Source organism: Ammodytes marinus (genome assembly GCF_949987685.1).
Source record: "Ammodytes marinus genome assembly, chromosome: 7".
Taxonomy (NCBI): Eukaryota; Metazoa; Chordata; class Actinopteri; order Uranoscopiformes; family Ammodytidae; genus Ammodytes; species Ammodytes marinus.
Genome location: NC_137211.1, coordinates 9,615,218 through 9,633,843, shown reverse-complemented (window position 1 = coordinate 9,633,843; position 18,626 = coordinate 9,615,218). Strand labels below are relative to the sequence as shown.

Here is an 18,626-nt window from a genome sequence, read left to right as displayed (position 1 = left end):
GCATGTTTGTTTGTTTTTCAAGGGAAGGAGTTTTACTGTTATCTACCCAAAGCACTGAGGACGAGATAGATTTGTCCCTGATGAGACCCCTACTGTTATATCACTATTAAAGAACAATATGAACAATGAACGGGTAATTTAAATGAACTGTAAACAGTCCAAATTTCAAGAAATGTTGAATATAAACATGGAAATCCCAGTAATACCAAGTGTGTCTTCAAGTAGTAGTATTTAGTGTTCTGATGCTTTTAAATGAATATAGCAGAGGTTCTACTTGAGATAAACAAGATTTATTACACTTATGTACACATATAGGTGAAATACAGACAGTAATCAGCAGGTTACAGAGATGACTAATCACTGAAACTACAGTGGCTGAGAAGCACTTCTCTAGACAACTTTATTCATCCATATAAATTCATTGCAAATCAATCAAAAATATATAATTTACAGCATACTGCAATGTTGTTGTCTCACCATTTGACTCCTTTAATAAATGCGACAGCATAATTAAATAATAATCTGTAGGTTAGGACCGGTGCCACACAGAAATGTGCAGTGCCCTTATACCTTTTCTGTGTTCCCATGAAGGCCATGTGATGGAGGTGGCAAATGGCTTGAGAGCTGATATCCCTTCTTCTCACTCATGGACTCTTCTTGTTAGCTGGAGACAGAGTGAGTAATTCAATAAGTCAAGTATTCATTTATTACTTTCCTTTTCAATCATTGGGTATTTTTTCTCTCTTTTTACTTCCACCCATCCACCTCCACACAGAGAATTAAAAAAAACGATACAAGTTCTGCAACTTCCATCTGTGGCAGCCCGCGTTGTCTTACTGCAGCTTAATTACAAAATATTGCCGCCGTTTTCTATAAAGATTACTCACTGTAGGAGGCCCTACATAATTTGGACCGCAGGGTTCGTCACGGAAAATAATACAATACAACTGGGCTTTCTGTATTAGATTTCCTCTTTGAGCCTCCTTGACATTTCAGGCTGCATGAACTAATACATCTGTTATTTGTTGATCATTTGATTATTAACATACTTCACAAACCAAATCAGCTGCTCTGCTGGAGACACAGCTCAGCAGTCTGTTTTTTTTTTCACGCCTGCCACACACAAACACTCGAAAAAGATGCACAATTCAGCCCTCAGTGAAAAACGAAAGCAGGGGGAAAAAACATTTATCTTCCCTGCCTTTGAGCGTATGAGCACTCTGACACCGGCATGGAACAAAGCCCGTCATCACATTCTAATCTCAAATTTCAGGGCTTTTATTTCACCCAAATGCCACCCTGCTGGCCTTGTGAATTATTGACAGACTGACACCAATGCGAAAGGACACATAAAAGAGGCTAAAAGCTCTGGCCCTGGAATAGCCTGTCCTCTCCTATTGCCGTCAGTGTGAAAAACTCTGCTAAAGCTTCTCTGGAAGCTCACGGTTACTCTGACAGTGAAGCACTAACATATGACTCCTGACCTGCAGCTGCACTATACACCACAGAGAGTCTGTCCTCTTTGGTCTTCATAAAAAGCCATAGTCGAATTAGAAAACGAGGCAGAGCCGTGAATTATCTGATCAAATAGTGAAAATTAAAATGCAGAGAATAACATAAGAAGCCTTTAGTACTGAACAAAGCCTTTTAAAGTCATTGTGATTTTATATTTTTGACCGTCATTTCTTATTTCGAACAAAAAAATTAATTCACAACACTGCAGTGGGCCCGGAGAGAGTAAGGATTTCAAACATTTAAAAAACAAACTGAATGAGTGTGAGCAGGGGAGGAGCAGAATGAAAGAAAGCCGTCAGAGAGAAGCTTGTGTTTGGAGAGAGTGGTGTATTTTTTTTTGTGCTTTCTGCCTGTTTTTTTTAATCCACCTCGCTCTCGTTGCTGGCACCCTCGGGCCGCCTCAGTTTGTCCACCTGTTCGTTAATCTGTCCGTCGCCACCTCGCCGGTCCTCTGTCTGCATTCTTAGAGCTTCCTCCCCCATCTCCTCTTCCTCTACATGACTGACATCATCCTCCTCCTCCTCCTCCTCCTCTTCCTCCTCCTCCTCTTCCTCCTCCTTCTTCTCCTCCTCCCCCTGCACCTCCATGCGGACCTGGTCCTTCAGGTCTAGGGCCAGTCCAGTCACGCCCACAGTAGGGCCGCCGCCGACCTCTCCGTTGACGGCGTGGGCTCCGTCGGGCCCTCCCAGTGCATCCTGGGAGCTGTGGTGAGCGTCTCTGATGGGGGAGGAGATAGCAGACTCGTTACTGACGGGGGAGATGTCGCTGCTGCTGCTGCTGTTGTTGGTGGTGGTGTGGTTGGTGGAGGACGGCGAGCCATTTGCGGAAGGCGGCTTGAGGGGAATCTGCCACGAGGGGATTTTAGGAATACTGGGAGTAGAAGGGAACTGTTTCCTGTAGAGAGGGGGGAAGGGGGGATGGGGCGCAAACAAGGAAGAGGAAGAAATTGAGGCCTGATCACAACCTCGTCAAAAACACTCACTTTATCATCTAAAAAAAAAACTCGATTTGTCTTGAGTATTGCTAAAATATTATCGTTAGCATTTTTATTAGCTGTTGTTTCTTATACTATTACTACTGATTTATATAATTCTTTCTTTTGCTTATTTCGCTGTATATGTTCACATTGTAACCTAACCCTGGCTTTAAAGGTGCTATATAAATAAAATGTTACTCAAACTGTGTGAAAAGAGCTTTTCAGCAAAATAATCAGCCATAATTGGGCATACTGCAGCTACAAAACTCTATGTAGCTTCCTAATTCGGGTGTTGAATGAGAACACATCCTCAAGACTAGTTTATGTGTTAGTATGCAGCCACACAGAAAGCAGCTGATGTTATTCTCATAATTACAGCAAAGAAAATGGCTTTCCGCCTCAAACAGCCAGATGTTCAAACCACCTGGTAAAGAAGCTCTAAGAATCTTTTTTTAATTTACATCCACTGCAGCTTTTAAGATCAAAATGACAGAGTTTAATTGTAATGGGATAAAGCACTATAAAAAAAGTTTGGAGATGACTTGGATCATTTGAACAGGAAGGGAGCACGTTTTGGGACAGATGGGGATATGGAGCCTTTATTTTGCGATTCAAGCCTTTGCCAGAAAACTCATTGCGAGAGTCAGGATGATGTTGAGAAAGCAAATGACAAAGGGATTATTACTGATTAGAATGGACTAGGGGAAGAAAACCTGCTCAACTAGACGCTTCTGAGGCAATTTGATGTGCTCACCGGTTTACTGCACTCTTCTTTGAGGCTTCATCGTAGACACTGATACATAATCATTCATGCTAATGGTCCTGACTGAGCTGGGCTGCGCCTGACTAGATTGAGTAACACAGCTGAAAAAAATGCGGGGACGTCCAGCAGTATACAATGACACCTTTAACACAAACAACTTTGTTTGTTATCTTAATTTGATCAAGATAAAGTTGATATTCCAGCTAACATAATCACATCTTTGCTTTGCAAGCCGATTGCAAGCCAGTTGGATACTTGTTTTGTTGTCAATATACATTTTTTATTTATTTATTTTTAACGCGGAAGTCCACAAACTAAATATACACTTAAATAATAAATTCATACTCAAGGTTAACTTGGCAGCTTTTTCCAGAGCTTTCAACTACATCTTGCAGTCTTCCTTAAGCAGACGATAGTTTACTCAGTTATGTTCAGGCTTGTAAACTCCTCTGGGATGTAAGGCTTGACAGTTCTGAGAATAGGGAAATCATTTCTCTGTTTATTTCAGTACTACACATAAAATGCTAGAGAAAATATCACAAATAGATAAAAACAGCAAATACAATTGCTTCCCCATAACCAATGCTATAGAAATATATATGTATACAAAGCACTTTGGTGCAGCTAGCATTTCCTCTGAGCTCTGGCTGCACTACACAATTTATCATCATGAAACTGAGTCACTGGATCATTTCCACCTGACAGAAAAAAAGGAGACATGTCTTATTTCCCTACTTCTCTACAGAGAATGATTAAGTGTGTGTGAAGGCATCAAGCAGTTTTTATTAAAATGTTTTCAAACACAGAATAAACTAGGGAGTAGAAGGGTACTTTTGATATTAAGATGTGCTGAGAGATGCCCTGCCACCCTATGTTGTTGTTTTGTAAACACTAACCAGGTTCTCTGCACACAACAGGTTGCCAGGCTTGTTTGACACGTTTATTATAAGGATTTGAATCTATTGTAATGTATAAAAACAGAATCGGTGAAAGAGAAATTCAAAAAGAGCAGCATGACATTATGTGGTCAGATCAAAAGTATTTGATTGTCAGGTATATATATAAAATGTGGCAATAATAAAGAGGTTCAAGGTAAGACATGGTATGTTTGAGTAAATGACATATCAAGCTGACAGTGCTTTATTCCCGTTTAACACTGTTAAAGAGGTCCAAATTGACAGCAACCAGGAACTCAACAGTGCATGAAAACTGTGATGTGTCCGCCCCTTAAACAAACACGGCCACACTGTTTCATGTGACAAGGGTCTGGATAACTTTGTTACCTGCCGAGCAGTAAGCCCTTCAAAGAGACGATCTCAGCCTTCAGATCGCCCACTGTCTGGTTGTCCAGGACGCGGTTGCTTGACGACGATGTCTGTAGGAAAAACACAGGTGAGACACACACACACACACAGCAACTGTCACAGGCCTACACAAACACACAACCAATGTTAAGGTCACATGCAGGGTCTCAGCACAAAGTCAATAAACACCTTTCAACAACTCCTCTATATTCAGTTTGAACAATATAAAATAATAAAAAAGCTGTATTTAAAACATTGGCTACAAGATAAACAAATATGGCAAATGCAAATGCTAAAAGCCACATGTCTTTTGTAGTCAGGTCATCCGTCACCATAACAACCTCACAACTGCCTACTGCTGGTGAGGACAGAAAGGAGGACAAACAGTCCCTTTACAGTCACCTTTATATCCTTAGTTGCTCAGAAAGTCCAGTGAGTTTGGATCACGCTGTTTTTACATAATTTTCCATACCATCTAGAAAAGATTAGGCGTCTGCTGTTTTGAATAATGACTTTATCTTAAACAATGGCCACATTCATGAAGGTAGACCATAGCTTAGCAGTTTGTTTTGTTCTTTTTGTCTTTTATCAAAAGGCGTGTGTTATCGCGTAGGCACGCACACACACACACACACACACACACGAAATGCTACAGGGTATTTGAATGGCAAATTGCTGCCAAAAATCTGTCCCTGCAGCACTTTTTTTTCAGGGACAAGCAGGACTTTAACAGAGGGAGCTATAAAATTACGAGTTTTGATAAAGGCCAGGAGAAAGAAAAAACATTGCATGGCCATAGTCAAATTATGCAATGATGAAAAGAGACTGCAAATACTGCACAGAGGTCTCATGATAAATCTGAATGGTTTGTGGGCTGACTAACAAGGTAAAAGAGAAGACAAAAAAAATCAGTTTCAGATTTTTCTTAAATCATACATTTTCCTTCTAAAATATCTGGGAATATCTCCTTAGGGCGCTCAACTGTTCAAATGAAACAAATTGTTGGTTGAACTGCTCAATGACAAATTCGACAAGTGACGAGGCATCATTTAAAAGGCATCGCTCAGCTTTAAAGGGTTTCAAGCCAAACAGGTTGGACACCAGCAATGTACATAATTGCTCCCCAATCACAGTCCACTCCTGAATGAAAAGCAAAAACATGTGCAAGTACAGGAGGATAGACTGATGAGACCAGAGGGAGGAGAGGGAGAAGACTGAGGGGAAAAAAGTGGGATAGAAGAAAAGTAGAAACTGTAATTAAGACTCTCCTGACTCGCCAGAGGAAGCTTGTTAGGAAGCTTGGACCCCCTATCGAGGGGAGAGGGATAACTTGGACTCTTTCGCTTGTAATTAAATCTAAGAGAAAATTAATTGAATCACATCTGAAAGGGATCAGACTCATTTACAGTGGAAGGAGGGAGGCAGAGGAGGAAAGTGAAGGGAGACAGAGAAAAGGAAGCGATGAGTTTTTTTTTAAGGCTCTTATCGACTCCTAAACCTCCCTGATAAGGGGCCATGTTTTAGAGGTGGTGCATTGGAGGCTGGCTGAAGACACTCTTATTACAGCCGTCACCTCATTAGAACCATCTTAATCCCTCGCCTCCCCAAGGCACCCGTATAATAAGGCTGGATTCTGCTTCTCTCTCATTTTACATTGAAAAATAATTAATTGCTGTATGGGCTGAGCTAAAAAGACTTCCAAGGCAACGAATCGACTTAAGAAGAAATGACTGAGGTTTTCTATATACTTATTTCACTTAACATTCGAAAAAAAAGGCTGTACAGTAGAATCGTTAACCACCAGCGACATACATAATATGCATTATCCACAGAGCAGCGCCATATAATATCGCACATCAAGCCTTGTCACACAACACTACCACTGACATATGTCTTATTAAGTCTGAAGAAACCTAATTAAATGTTGGGCCAAGACTGAATTTCAGCTTTGAGATGCATTACGTGAGTGTGTGTGAAGACGCGTAGTGTAAGAATCTTACGTTAAGTGCACTAGCTGCTCGGTTGGAGGCTGAGTGGAGGGGTATCAGTGACTGGAGAGATTGAAAGAAACACTGCTGACGTTAAAAGCCCCACCTGAAGTGCTGACACGCATCCAATAGATAGACCACAGGAGTGTGTGCGCTGTTATGTTTTAACAAACTGCTGATCAAAATATTTAACTTCTGCAATGATTTAGCAGCTTTGATTACAAAACCATCAAGAGGATACTTCCAGGTCTGTGGATATACGGCGCAGCAGGGAAGAGTCAGTTAATGTTTAACTACTTGGCAGGGAAGATTTATGTATTCTCCCTACATGCCTGTAACCAAGGTTTTTTACCCTGGGATTCTTTACATATATTTACCCGTTTAACTTAAACACTATTCTTAACAGAAATCTCCATTTTCCCAGAACCTTAAATATTTCATGTGCATGTGTGACTGGAATGCATTTTGTATTCTATTGTAGACCAGATTTAAATGCATACATCCAAACGGGTTACATTTTCTCTGTTTAGTATTTTCTGGTCTCTAGGATGCAGACATATACATGTTAAAGACGCAGTTCATAGCTATGCACATGTATCAACAAATTATAAGCTATTATTTTCATGCCCTGTTGTATAATTCTTTTGAACTACCTCCACAGTGACAATTTTACCCTGAAGAAGGCAATATGTGAAACATCAAATTAAAGACTTAAGGGATTACTAAGAATTCATGAGTCATGAATATAAATCTTCCTCTGCTTCCCTTTGGTGGTTGACTTCTATCATACTTCCTGGTCTACAGGTACAGGACTCTAAGGGCTCTGTGTGGCCTAAACAGCCGAAAGACAACTGTGCTGGCTGTATGCGTTTTCTACTGTGTAAATACTCCACATAGTACAGATTTACTCCAACTGGTTTAAAAGCTGTGTAACTAATATGTCTCGTGTGGGTGCCACTTTCTGCTGGTTAACTAAGCGGTTAGAGGAAAAAATATATATATTACAAGCAAAGAAGAGAAAAAAAAGACTATCAACTCCAGCAGCACCCAAGGATGGCAACGCATCTGGCTAAATGAAGATAAATGCCCGTGGACCATTAGCAACAAGATAAGATCTTTAACAAGCCTTGTTTAAGAGTGTCTGAAGGCAAATTAATTCACAGTTACTCCGCCGGCAGACAGTGTGTTTTCATGTAACGCATGTATATTTATGATGGAATTAGTTTCAAAAGGAAGTCCCCAGAGGAGCGTTTTTGAGTGGAAACACTGCTACAGTGCAATTGATTTCACTCTATTTATGCACTTTCCCACTGGCAGTTCATCTCGCACAGAGCAAAGGAGGCGGTTTTTAATCTTCTATGTACTATCCACTAATAAAGAGAACGATCAGTGAGTTGAGACAGCGGGGCAAACACAGTTAACAGGCAGATTTGTAATGATAATAGAGCAGCAGTAGACTTGGTTGTTTAGCATCGGGGCTGAATTATCCTGAGGCAAATCTATCCTTGCCACCAGTGGTAGAGCAGAGCAGCATGTTTTAAAGAGTCATGATAAGTGAGAAAATGGAGAAAAAGAGAGGAAACCTCTTAAGACTGTAAATGTGCGGCATCAGTGTGTGTGTGTGTGTGTGTGTGTGTGTGTGTGTGTGTGTGTGTGTGTGTGTGTGTGTGTGTGTGTGTGTGTGTGTGTGTGTGTGTGTGTGCATGACTCAGTCGGCCTAAACTCACTTCCATAATGAGGTCCCCAGTTTAGGGACAGTAAACGCACTCCGCAATTGAGCGGTTTCCAAACGACGAGAAATGTTTACTTAGCAGCTGAGGAAACAGAAGTCCCCATGTGTTTTTGGTTAAAGGCACATTTCCGTGTTGAGAGGTATAATTGCTAAGCGTGGCGCACTTTGAGCGGCGTGGTGAGGCAAACCCCCCGAAAGCCGCAAACGGTGAATGATAAGTAGCTCGCCAGCTCCGACATGTGTTTCTCATCATGCATCCAGGACCTGAAAACAATTTGCCAATTTCCCCCATGGCCTTAGACAACAGAACAGAAGGCCTTGTGCCGAATCGCAGGGACATTTTTTCAAAGATCAACACTATAGCTATAAAGCAGAGTTTATGATTTGTTTAATGGGTGTTTTGATGTGAATTATACTTTTTATACACTACCGCTGTCCAACAAGGCACTCATGGCAAATGAAGCAGCCACTTTTTTAATCCAATCTGTGATTGAGAGTTGACGAATGCAAAGAAGAAACATCCCTTGTCCCTTAAGGCCGGAGGGGAACTCATTGTTTAAAGTGGGCCTACAATATGAGAAAACATGAGATAGTTCAAACCAGCATGGGGTCAGATCAGATATATATATTTTTTTTACACAATAAAAATTTAAAGAATGAAAAAGATTACAAAGAAATACAGCGCAGAGAGGCAAAAAACACCCAGTTGACTTATTTTAAGCTTTCACCTAAGTCATTTTAAAATGTCATAACTCTTTTCCATCTATCTTATTTACTTGCTATGCACATGCTGACTCGGACCATCGCTTGCTTTCTCCACCGGTAAGGGAGACTGAAAACCTTAAACAGCACAAATTGAGCTATGAGTGGACAGTTTTTGATGAACCTCGTCCAGGGAAGAGATACATATTTTTCTTCCTCCTTTGTGCCGGAGCAGATGTGTCCGCATATGTTTTCCTGCGATATCCAGATGCTACAGTCAAACACCCATGTGCTTAACAAGCTGTGGACATAAAACATTGTCTAAGATTGTCTCTTCCAAGGCACTTTTTTATTTTTTTTAGAGCCCTGAGATCATAAAGCGATTTATGAGCAGTGGTATAAAAAGCAAGCAACATTTCATCCCCGCACGTAAGTTTTTAGAACAATCACTCAGTCAGATTCACCTAAAACACTTACAATTCTGAGTAGATTATGAACACTGTCTATAAAAATCAAGGCAAAGAGGAACGACAATATGGTTAAAGATTATGGTCCCATGATGAGATGCACCGTACTTTTTTTTGCAGCTTGTGTTCCGATAATATACAGCATAATAAGACTGTCCGTCTTAGGTAGTTATGACTCGGGGGAACGCATGCGATTTTAGTACACAGAGGCCTCGAGAAACCATTTCTGTCTCATCATCAATCTGAAGATTGCAACCTGCAACTTTACGTTTACTGAACTTCTGTAATTTCAGAGTTACTGCCTGTCGAGCTTTCCTCAAAAGCATCAATCATACATAAACAGAGCTACATAACTTTCAGGTTCAAACTAAAGCAAAGATGCACTACTAGTGGTGTTTTTTTTAACCAACTGGATTTTTGTTTAGGAGCATCTCAAACTGCATGAAATATATGACAATATGGTTATTAAAAGGTGGTGTCAGCAATTCTGGAGAATTCTTGTCAAAATAATGTTTTGGTTAAAATCTGTGAATATCTCATCCCAATCCGTATGTGCAGTGTGTGCGCTGAAAATTGTGAAATCACATATATTCTACAAATTGCAAAGACTCTTTCTGTGGTGGTAAGTTAAAGGGTGCTGAGTTTGTGATGAGGTGGTAGCTAGCTACCTGTGCTGCAGCCAGTTCCTGTGTGAGCTCCTGGATTCTCTGCTGCTGCTGGATCAGGAGGTCCTGGACCGAGACCAGGGTCTGCTGCAGCTGGCTGACTGTGGAAGAGATCAGAATAACACTGTCAATTCAACACACTTCAAACAAAAATAAACAAGGAAGTAAGACGATGTGATAGTGTTGTAGTTGGTGCCACACAAAACGGAAGGTTTACTTTATAGAGATGATGACAGAACTGATGAGACCTAACTTGTGTCACTGATCAAAGCTGTCCTCTAAGAATTGTAATCAAAGCTAATACCCGGTAACTTAAGTCACAGCTTTTTGGTCCGAGGCGCTGGGGGTAGAGGGTGGGGAGGGTGGGGGGGTGGGTAGGGCACATAGGATGGAGATATTAATCTCTAGTGCCTGAACTTAAATCAAATAACAGTCTCTAACCTTCCATTATCCACCCAGACACTGCCTTCTAATGCATCTTAAATCCTCAAACGATCAACAAAGGAAAAAACAAGGCTCTCATTTGGGAGGAGGCTGCCAGACAAAATGTCCCCCCTAATCCTAATAAATATTGTTCTTTTTCCATTGACTTTGAAGATTGAATTAGTTCAAGTGTTGGTGTTGGACGAGGGTGTATGATTTCAAATAACACCGGCGCACAGTTTGTTGCCCCCTGCTTTCCAGTCACGCGTGTATTACCAAACAATGCATTAAGTTTCCCCGAGCTGATTATATTACAGAAAACCAATAAACATTCATATAAATCACGGGCGTGTAAAGTGTTAAATCAAGCCTAATAGGATTAACATCAACAGATATTGTGGCGGTCCACTGCTGAGGTTGTCAGGCCAATGGTTAAAAGCCTGAGCTGCAGCCGGCTGGACGGGATGTTAAAGAACCCTCCTCTTACATTAACCCAGGCCGTGAGAGAAAAGACAGAGCCCGGCTTGGAGCCTGTGTTTCTTTAGAAAAAAACAACGCAGACAAAATATTTGATCTTCCAAAGAAGCTAATATCTCGCAGGGACACCTGTGTTTAAATGGGTGGAGCTGTATCAATATAGGTGGGGTGCTGAAAACGTTTGATCTTTTCATACTTGCAGAATCCTACGGGATACATACGAGTTTGAGCAGGATCGTTGGTCGGGGCCAAAGACCACTGTGCAAACAATTTGAGTTGGTTACTCGGTTTTGGGATCCAGAGAGTGTGACCAGCCACTCCGAAAGCCGGTAATAAAACAAAAATACCACTGCCGTCCACGCTTAAAAAGGTGTTACAGGGTGTGCACACTAAAACCAAGAGCTGCCCTATTAGTCTCTTGATTCCACCTCGCCACAAAACAGCTTATCCAGATGTGCGTGTCACTCTGCCAGCCTGTAATGCTGTGCCTCCTGAATTACCACTGGCACCAGGCTGTTTCAGCCACTTCAGCCAAACAGACCAAATCTTTTCATGTCCCTCCACAAAAAGTGACTCCTTTGTACTGTTCAGACACTTGAACAAAAAAATGCACAACTTCTTATCCCCAGTTATCACAGATATGGAGCCAAGAATAATGAAGTCAATGACTTTGGCCAGGCATGAATCAGAAGGACGCTGTTGCTGCAATGTGTGTGTGTGTGTGTGTGTGCGCGCGCGAAAGAGAATCCGAGACAAGATGATGTGTGTGGCTTGCAGCTGCCGTGAGGAGGGTACACATTGTGTATTCAGTAAATTATTCAGTAAATACCTCCATATAATGTACACTACATATGTCCAGGCCTGTCTCTGTCTTTAATGGCCAGCTGGTCACCAATATGGCGCCCACCGACAAAGAGTGCCCAAACAGCCGCACAATTCCATTACAGGCTGGGTGCGCTGAAGTAGTTCCAAGATCCATTCATTAATTGTCTGTGTGAAGTTGTAGGCAAATCATAATGGGAGTCAAGGCCCGTACTCTCGAGCTGGGGCTGGCGAGAGAGTCTAATGTGGTCCCCATTCAAAAGGATACATCACCTCATTGCGCCCGGCACTAGAGAAATACATGAACTTTAACAAAAGGGGGTTCAAGCAATTGGCAGCAGGGAAGGCTGTCGTCGCTATTACTCAGTGCAGCGAGGAGAGAGGGAGCGAGAGGGAGAGGAAGACAAAGGAAAAGCAGAGGGAGAAAACTCTCAGTGTAATTGCAACCCCTCTCCCCAACTGTTAACTACAACAGTCATTAACTACAATAGCAGCTTGGCTACTGCAGTCATAGCAAATTAGTTCTCCACACTGGTTGAAGAAAAGACCCATGTTTTTTTTTCTTCTTCTCTCTCGCTGGTGTCTCACCTACTCGCTACAAAACACAGGAGGACTCTTACTGTGAAATCCTGTCTTTACCAACAAACAAAACAGGGTTTGGAAGTTGGCAAATCTCCAGAAAGAGATAAGCAGAGCGAGAATGGCCAGTGAAATTGCCGGAGGAAATGTTTTTGCATAGTTGGGAGAAAAATGACCATAAAAGAGCATATATTTGTTAATCAGATTCAGTGTGACACACCTCACACGCGATCTCACACAGTTTCTGGCCTCCACCTACCCAAGCCAGCCAGGAAAACAATGGCATGGGTGTGACTGGATGAAATGATAACAGCCATATTTTCCTCTACACTATGTTGGTCCGTGACAGGCGCTGTAAACTCAAACACTTAATTTGGAGATGAAGAGACAATCAAACAAAAGATACTTGAACTTATACTGACGGGAGAGTGATTCAGGTTAGAGTACAGCCTATGAAAGAAACATTTGTTTTGGCTCCTCTTTCTCTATTGCAAATGTTGAAAATACACAGACACTTTCGGGAAATGGGAAAGAAGCATACGCTTAAGTGACACACTCTTTAGTAGGCACATTTTTTTTTACCTTTCATACAGACAGGTGCACAAAGGTAACTTGAATATAGCCTCCGTTATGTCATATTCCACTGAAGCTGTATAATGTCAAGAAATGTCCTAAAAACATATCTTTTTAAAACAGCTCTAAGTTGATTTAATGTCCTATTACCTTTAGGTTCTTTTATTTAACATGTCTTGTAAAGCATTCCAGTATCTTGAAAAGCACTCTATAATAATATATAATGCTTATTTTAATCATAAAAATATTGTTACCAATGAGCCACACCAAGTATCTCTAATAGTGACTGGTACCTTTCAGGTGAACACACACTCCAGTTCAAGACTACTGCTAACAAGACCAAACTTTCTCAGCCTCTCTCATTTACGCCTCCCTGGATTTTTAATTATACTGACAAAGAGCTGGGAAAGCATCTCTCGCCCGGCTTCCCTCTCTCTCTCTCTCCCCCTCTCTCCATGCCTGACAGCCAGGTTGAGATTCCTCACCTGTCCAACATGGGAGCCGCACCTGTCACCGTGCACTTAATCACACTAGGGCCAGTGCTGAGCCCAGACGCCACACAGTGCCATGCCGTAGCACATCTACACACACACACACACACACACACACACACACACACACACACACACACACACACACACACACACACACACACACACACACACACACACACACACACACACACACACACACACACACACACACACACACACACACAGAAAATTAAAATGAACTTTCTCACCACCTACGGGGAAGAGGGTGGATGATGATGGTGGAGGTTTGTATGGGGGTGAGGTTGGTGCTGGGGGAGACGGATGGAAGGGGGGAGAGAGAGAAGGAGGGCGGGTGGAGGGAAGAAAAGTTGTCATTTCCCAACTCCTCATTAATATTCCGAGGTTAAGAGCTTTTCAGCGAAACGTAATTAATTGAGCCCGAGCCTGACAGTAAACAAGCAATTTCAAATTAAAGCGAAATGACAGCGGCGTCATTTGTTAAAAACGCGTGGGGCCCCCCGATTTTGGCGACAGATAAATGAGGGAAAATGTTAAGGAGGGAGAAAGTGATGAAGATATTAATCTTCACCTGTCTGTGTCAGCGTGCCACTCATTGCCGCAATGTTGCTCTCCATCCTCTGCAGATGCTTCTTGTCCTCTCGGCTGCCCATAATGAGGGGAAGGATGTATTTCTGCAATTAAAAAGCATGGCACAATATTACACTTCTCTCTGGTGGGAAGAGGCGGAAAGGACGGGAGACAGACAGGGCCACGTAGATGTTGCAATGGAGGGTCACAGGCATTGTTTTATTGGACTAGTGCCTTACTGTCTAAACTGCGGAATTAGGTGTGTGCACTTCTGTAGCAGAGTGTCCAATCAAAAGATACAGGTATGTTCACACATCCAGTGTTGAAACCATAAGTAGATTAGAAAACTTATCAACAATCTTGAAAATGAATTAGTCATTAAGTTATTTATCAAGAATAAATAAAAAAGCAGCAAATATTTGCTGCTTTTTTCCATTTTCTCTATTGTAAATTAAAAAATCTTTGGCTTTTAGACACTTGGTTACAAAGGGAAAGTAATTCACTTTGGGTTCTGAAGAATTTCTTATAGGTTAAGAATAAACAATTATTTTTTTAAATAAAAAAAACCCAAACAAACTATTTTAAAACAAATGGTTAGTTGCAGCACTAAAAAACACATTTCTAGCACGATAAATCAAGGAAACCAAGGAAGACACAGTGAATGGTGGTGGTGAACACTGAAAATAGTCTCCCAAAACCTAAAACACTGTCATGTTGTTTATCGTCTCTCAGCCACTGAATACAGAGATCTCTACCAAAATGATATGTATGTATGTGACCTTGGAGGACCCAAGTGAATTGCTTTCAAAATCAATCTTTTTTTGGTTTTAAGGCTGAATCAGGATCACTTAATATCTCTCGTAGCAGGTTTGCAGCACTGTGTTGCCTGAGCCGGGTTTTCTTTCCAACTCAGGTGGCAAGCAGCCACACCAGCGCAAGTAATAAACACTTTTTAGGGAAAAAGATTAAATGAGTGTCAACACGTGGTAATTAATAAGTGGGTTGCTGGGAGTGTGGTGTTTACAAGGTGCACCATAACATAAATAAAGTACGGGCAGAAGCCTGGACATATGGTGCGACTGGCGCTACGCTCCAGTGACATGACAGCAACCTGTGCCGTCCCGCCAGGGAATCCCACCTCCCAGACGAGCGGTGGCTGGCAAAGCATGCGGCATGTGGGAAACAGTGGACTGGGATACTGTGTGTTTTCCTCAGTGAAATGCGACAGGGACGGAGGAATAAGGGACAGGAGACTTTGGATGTAGTTGTGAAGCATTACGAAAGGTAGACAAGGTCAGGTATGGCATATGCATGTACACGATACCGCTGCCTTTCTCTCTCTTGCGCAAACACACAAGAGAACAGCCTGTCATCCAGGCCGAGAGCTACTGCTAGAGCTTCTGTCCTCCTCTAAAGCGAGAGTAATGGCTTCCACATGCCACTCAGACTACTACTAACAACCACTATGGGATTAATGTCACCGGGGACAAGGGGCCTCATGAGCTCATGTTCAAGGGCTGCTAAACCCGATAAAAACCAGGGTGATTATTTTTAGAAGGTGGGACGTCAAAAAAATGGTTGTGTGCTGTGTTAGCAACTATATTCTTTAAAAGGAAAAAAAGAATATCTGAGAGGAGGAGGGACGGGGAAGTTAAAAAGAAGGGGTACGCATGAGATCATGCTTTGACGTAAAGCAGGGTAGCTTTAATAACAAGGCCAGAGTGATGTTACATACTGCAATGGCGCCTTCTATTCTAGCACCATAATTCATCATAAAAGTATGGACTGACTGAGCCCACCAATGAAAAGGCAATATCAGGGAGAGGCAGTACTGGCAGATCTTAAGATGCAAAGGCAAAATGTGCATAACAAATGAACTAAATAAATATTAACTGTGAAAACAAAGTCAGTGAGGAAAAGGGCAGGAGAAGCAGGTTGTAACTTACTTTATAAAGCTGATGAAAGCCAACGGCCATGCCAACCATAATGATAGTGAGGGCACCGTAGTCTCTCCATCTGTAGCCTGCTGTACCTGAATAGAAGGAATAATCATTTCAATATCTTGTAATTTAAACCTCTGAAATATAAGTCATATATACAATACCTTTTTGAATAGACTATTTTTGAATGCTTGTTAGATTTTTTAAGATGTCATTTTCTCACCAGTACAGGCATTCATTGTTTTCCATTCATTAGAGCTGGACATGGAAATCAATTCGCCGGCTCTCTAAACTTGCTTGAGTTGTGTAGCCCATGAGTTATTTTTGTGTCATTGTTAGATATTTGTCAGTGTAACGTAATTGTTGGGTGGTTGGACCATTTAAACGCAGATTTGTATAAAAAGTCTGCACTGCATTACCTCACTGTGATATTGTAACTCATAGTTTTACTAATAAATTAAATGTTCATTGTGATGAATTAAACACAAGCTAATTTCAAGAGTCTACTTATTGATTTAAATACTGTACAGAAAGAATGGGAGCCAATGGATACATTCACCATCCAGTCAAAAACCCAGCAAGATGCTTCACAGAATGAGTACATGTGATGTTAAGTGTACACAATGTGTAGTAAATGTAGACCCACTGGTGGAGTCTTTTAAGGTTAATAAATTGTACACCATTTGTATTTAGTTGTACACTGTATAAGAGAAATGCATACAATGTATCTCTTTTTACTATCTCTTCATCTATTTTTCCATCTGTTTACCCAAAACGTCTGAACTATAAAGGGTAAGTCTGCAGAGCAAACAAGCCATCTCCATCCTGCTCATCCAGAAAGGACACCATTGTCTTCTACTGAAATTTGGGCTGGGACCTAACAGTGTCTGTATATAAACCGTTAAACAACTGAACAGAACGAAAGGTGGGTCTGTGTGTGTGTGTGTGTGTGTGTGTGTGTGTGTGTGTGTTTAGAAGTTGTCTTGCTGAGTGACAGATAATGTGAAAGTGTGTCATTGTGCAAGCTGTCATCTGGGTAGGCCAACTGTCTGTCAAAATGGAAATTCCCCACATAAGAGAGGCATTCAACTGAAAATGTCACTAAACAACAAACAAGTCTAGAGGAAATAGACTGTTTGCATTTTTCATTTATTTACCCAGGTGGGGCACTAACGAATAGGAAATTATTAGAGGCTAGGCCACTGAAGTACAACATTGATATTCTCGCACAGGTTCCATTTCACCTAATGGCTCATGTGGTACATGTTTACTGGCTTGAAGTAAGTAAACCAGATTGATCTTATGCCTTAACACTTGTTTGATTTGACATGCAAATAAAATGAGAGACCTATTGTGTTATACTGGCCTTTATGGTATATTTTCAAGGTGAATGCTATTTTATTCCCTTTACTCAAGGGCATGTTTCATCGCCGCAGCGGCATTCAGGGATGAACCTGTAACCTTTCGTATAGAAAATGTTGAATCATTCTCCAGCATCCTTATGGTAACCACATAAATTTGGGTCTTCATCAACATTATGGCTGCGCTAGACTGTCACCCATCCCAGAAAACCCTGCTTCTAAAAGGCCTAGGAGTCCTTGGGATAGGTGGTTGACCCTGAACAAGCCTCACACTGCATCACCAGGGGTCTTCTTCACTTGCTCTTTCCCCCCCCGTTAAGACCTTTCATTCTTCCTGTGCCTCTGTCTTTTCCTCTCCCACTTCCACTCTGCCATCTTCCTTTTTTTATTTGGTCACTTAAGCTGTGGAACTGTGGTCTCCATCCCCCGTTTTTCCAATCTCCTCTCAAATTTATTGGGTTCAGTGGAGGCCTTCCTGTCCTTCTACCGCGTGGAAATAGAGATCAGAGTATCCATTACTTCGACAGAGATGGATGCGGGTCCCCATGCACCGTCCCCATAACAAGGACATCAAAGGGAGGTAGCCCCCTCTTTTCAGCGTGACCCCCCATACAAGACTCCCCGCTCTCACCTCATTATGCAGCTCCCTTATAGCCGTTTTGATATAAAACCCCCCACTATGGACGGAGAGCCGCGAGTCTCCCTAACTACATGGCCATCCTATCAACATCACTTTCATTACAAAACATGAGATGCCAGGGGAGTCAAGGACGGTGTGGTAATAAATGAGGGTGGAATACATCTGGAATCATTGTCATATGGGTTAAGCATTATGCGGACTTCATTCTGCATTGGTAAATCAGTGGACAGCACTCATAACCTCCAGAGGTAATAAAGATACAGGTTGCGGTGTGGGGTCTTGCCAGGGTTGAGCCCCCGTAGACAGAATGGCAAGAGACTTCACGAGCTTGTGCAGTGCAATGTCATATTCCCTGTATCTGAATTCACAATAAAAGGCAAATGTTGTTCCGGCACTTATGACTGTAATACTTGTAAAAAAAAATCCTGGTAGTTGGTGAGCAAAGGATAATCCTGTTTAGTGGGTTTAAATTGATAAAAAGGAAGGTCACTAACAACAAATCTGGACAGGGATAAAAGTTACATATTGGATAAGACTGCAAACTCTTTTTTTCCCCACAGCTGAAATAGTGAACATAAATATTGATATCATGTAAATCCACCAGGTATCCAAGGGGA

At 41.7% G+C, this 18,626-nt stretch overlaps 1 protein-coding gene across 1 annotated transcript in view; it reads right to left on the bottom strand.

Moving 5' to 3' along the window:
• Positions 1-330: 330 nt before the first annotated feature.
• The window catches only part of pex14 (peroxisomal biogenesis factor 14), a 45,653-nt gene continuing 27,357 nt past the window's right edge, over positions 331-18,626 (bottom strand). Inside the window, exons 5-10 of the mRNA XM_080030522.1 lie at positions 16,015-16,100; positions 14,070-14,172; positions 10,116-10,213; positions 4,538-4,629; positions 1,884-2,409; positions 331-664 (exon numbers count right to left, since the gene is read on the bottom strand). Coding sequence (XP_079886648.1) covers positions 641-664; positions 1,884-2,409; positions 4,538-4,629; positions 10,116-10,213; positions 14,070-14,172; positions 16,015-16,100 — 929 coding nt within the window. The 3' untranslated portion in view covers positions 331-640. The remainder of the gene's footprint in view (positions 665-1,883; positions 2,410-4,537; positions 4,630-10,115; positions 10,214-14,069; positions 14,173-16,014; positions 16,101-18,626) is intronic.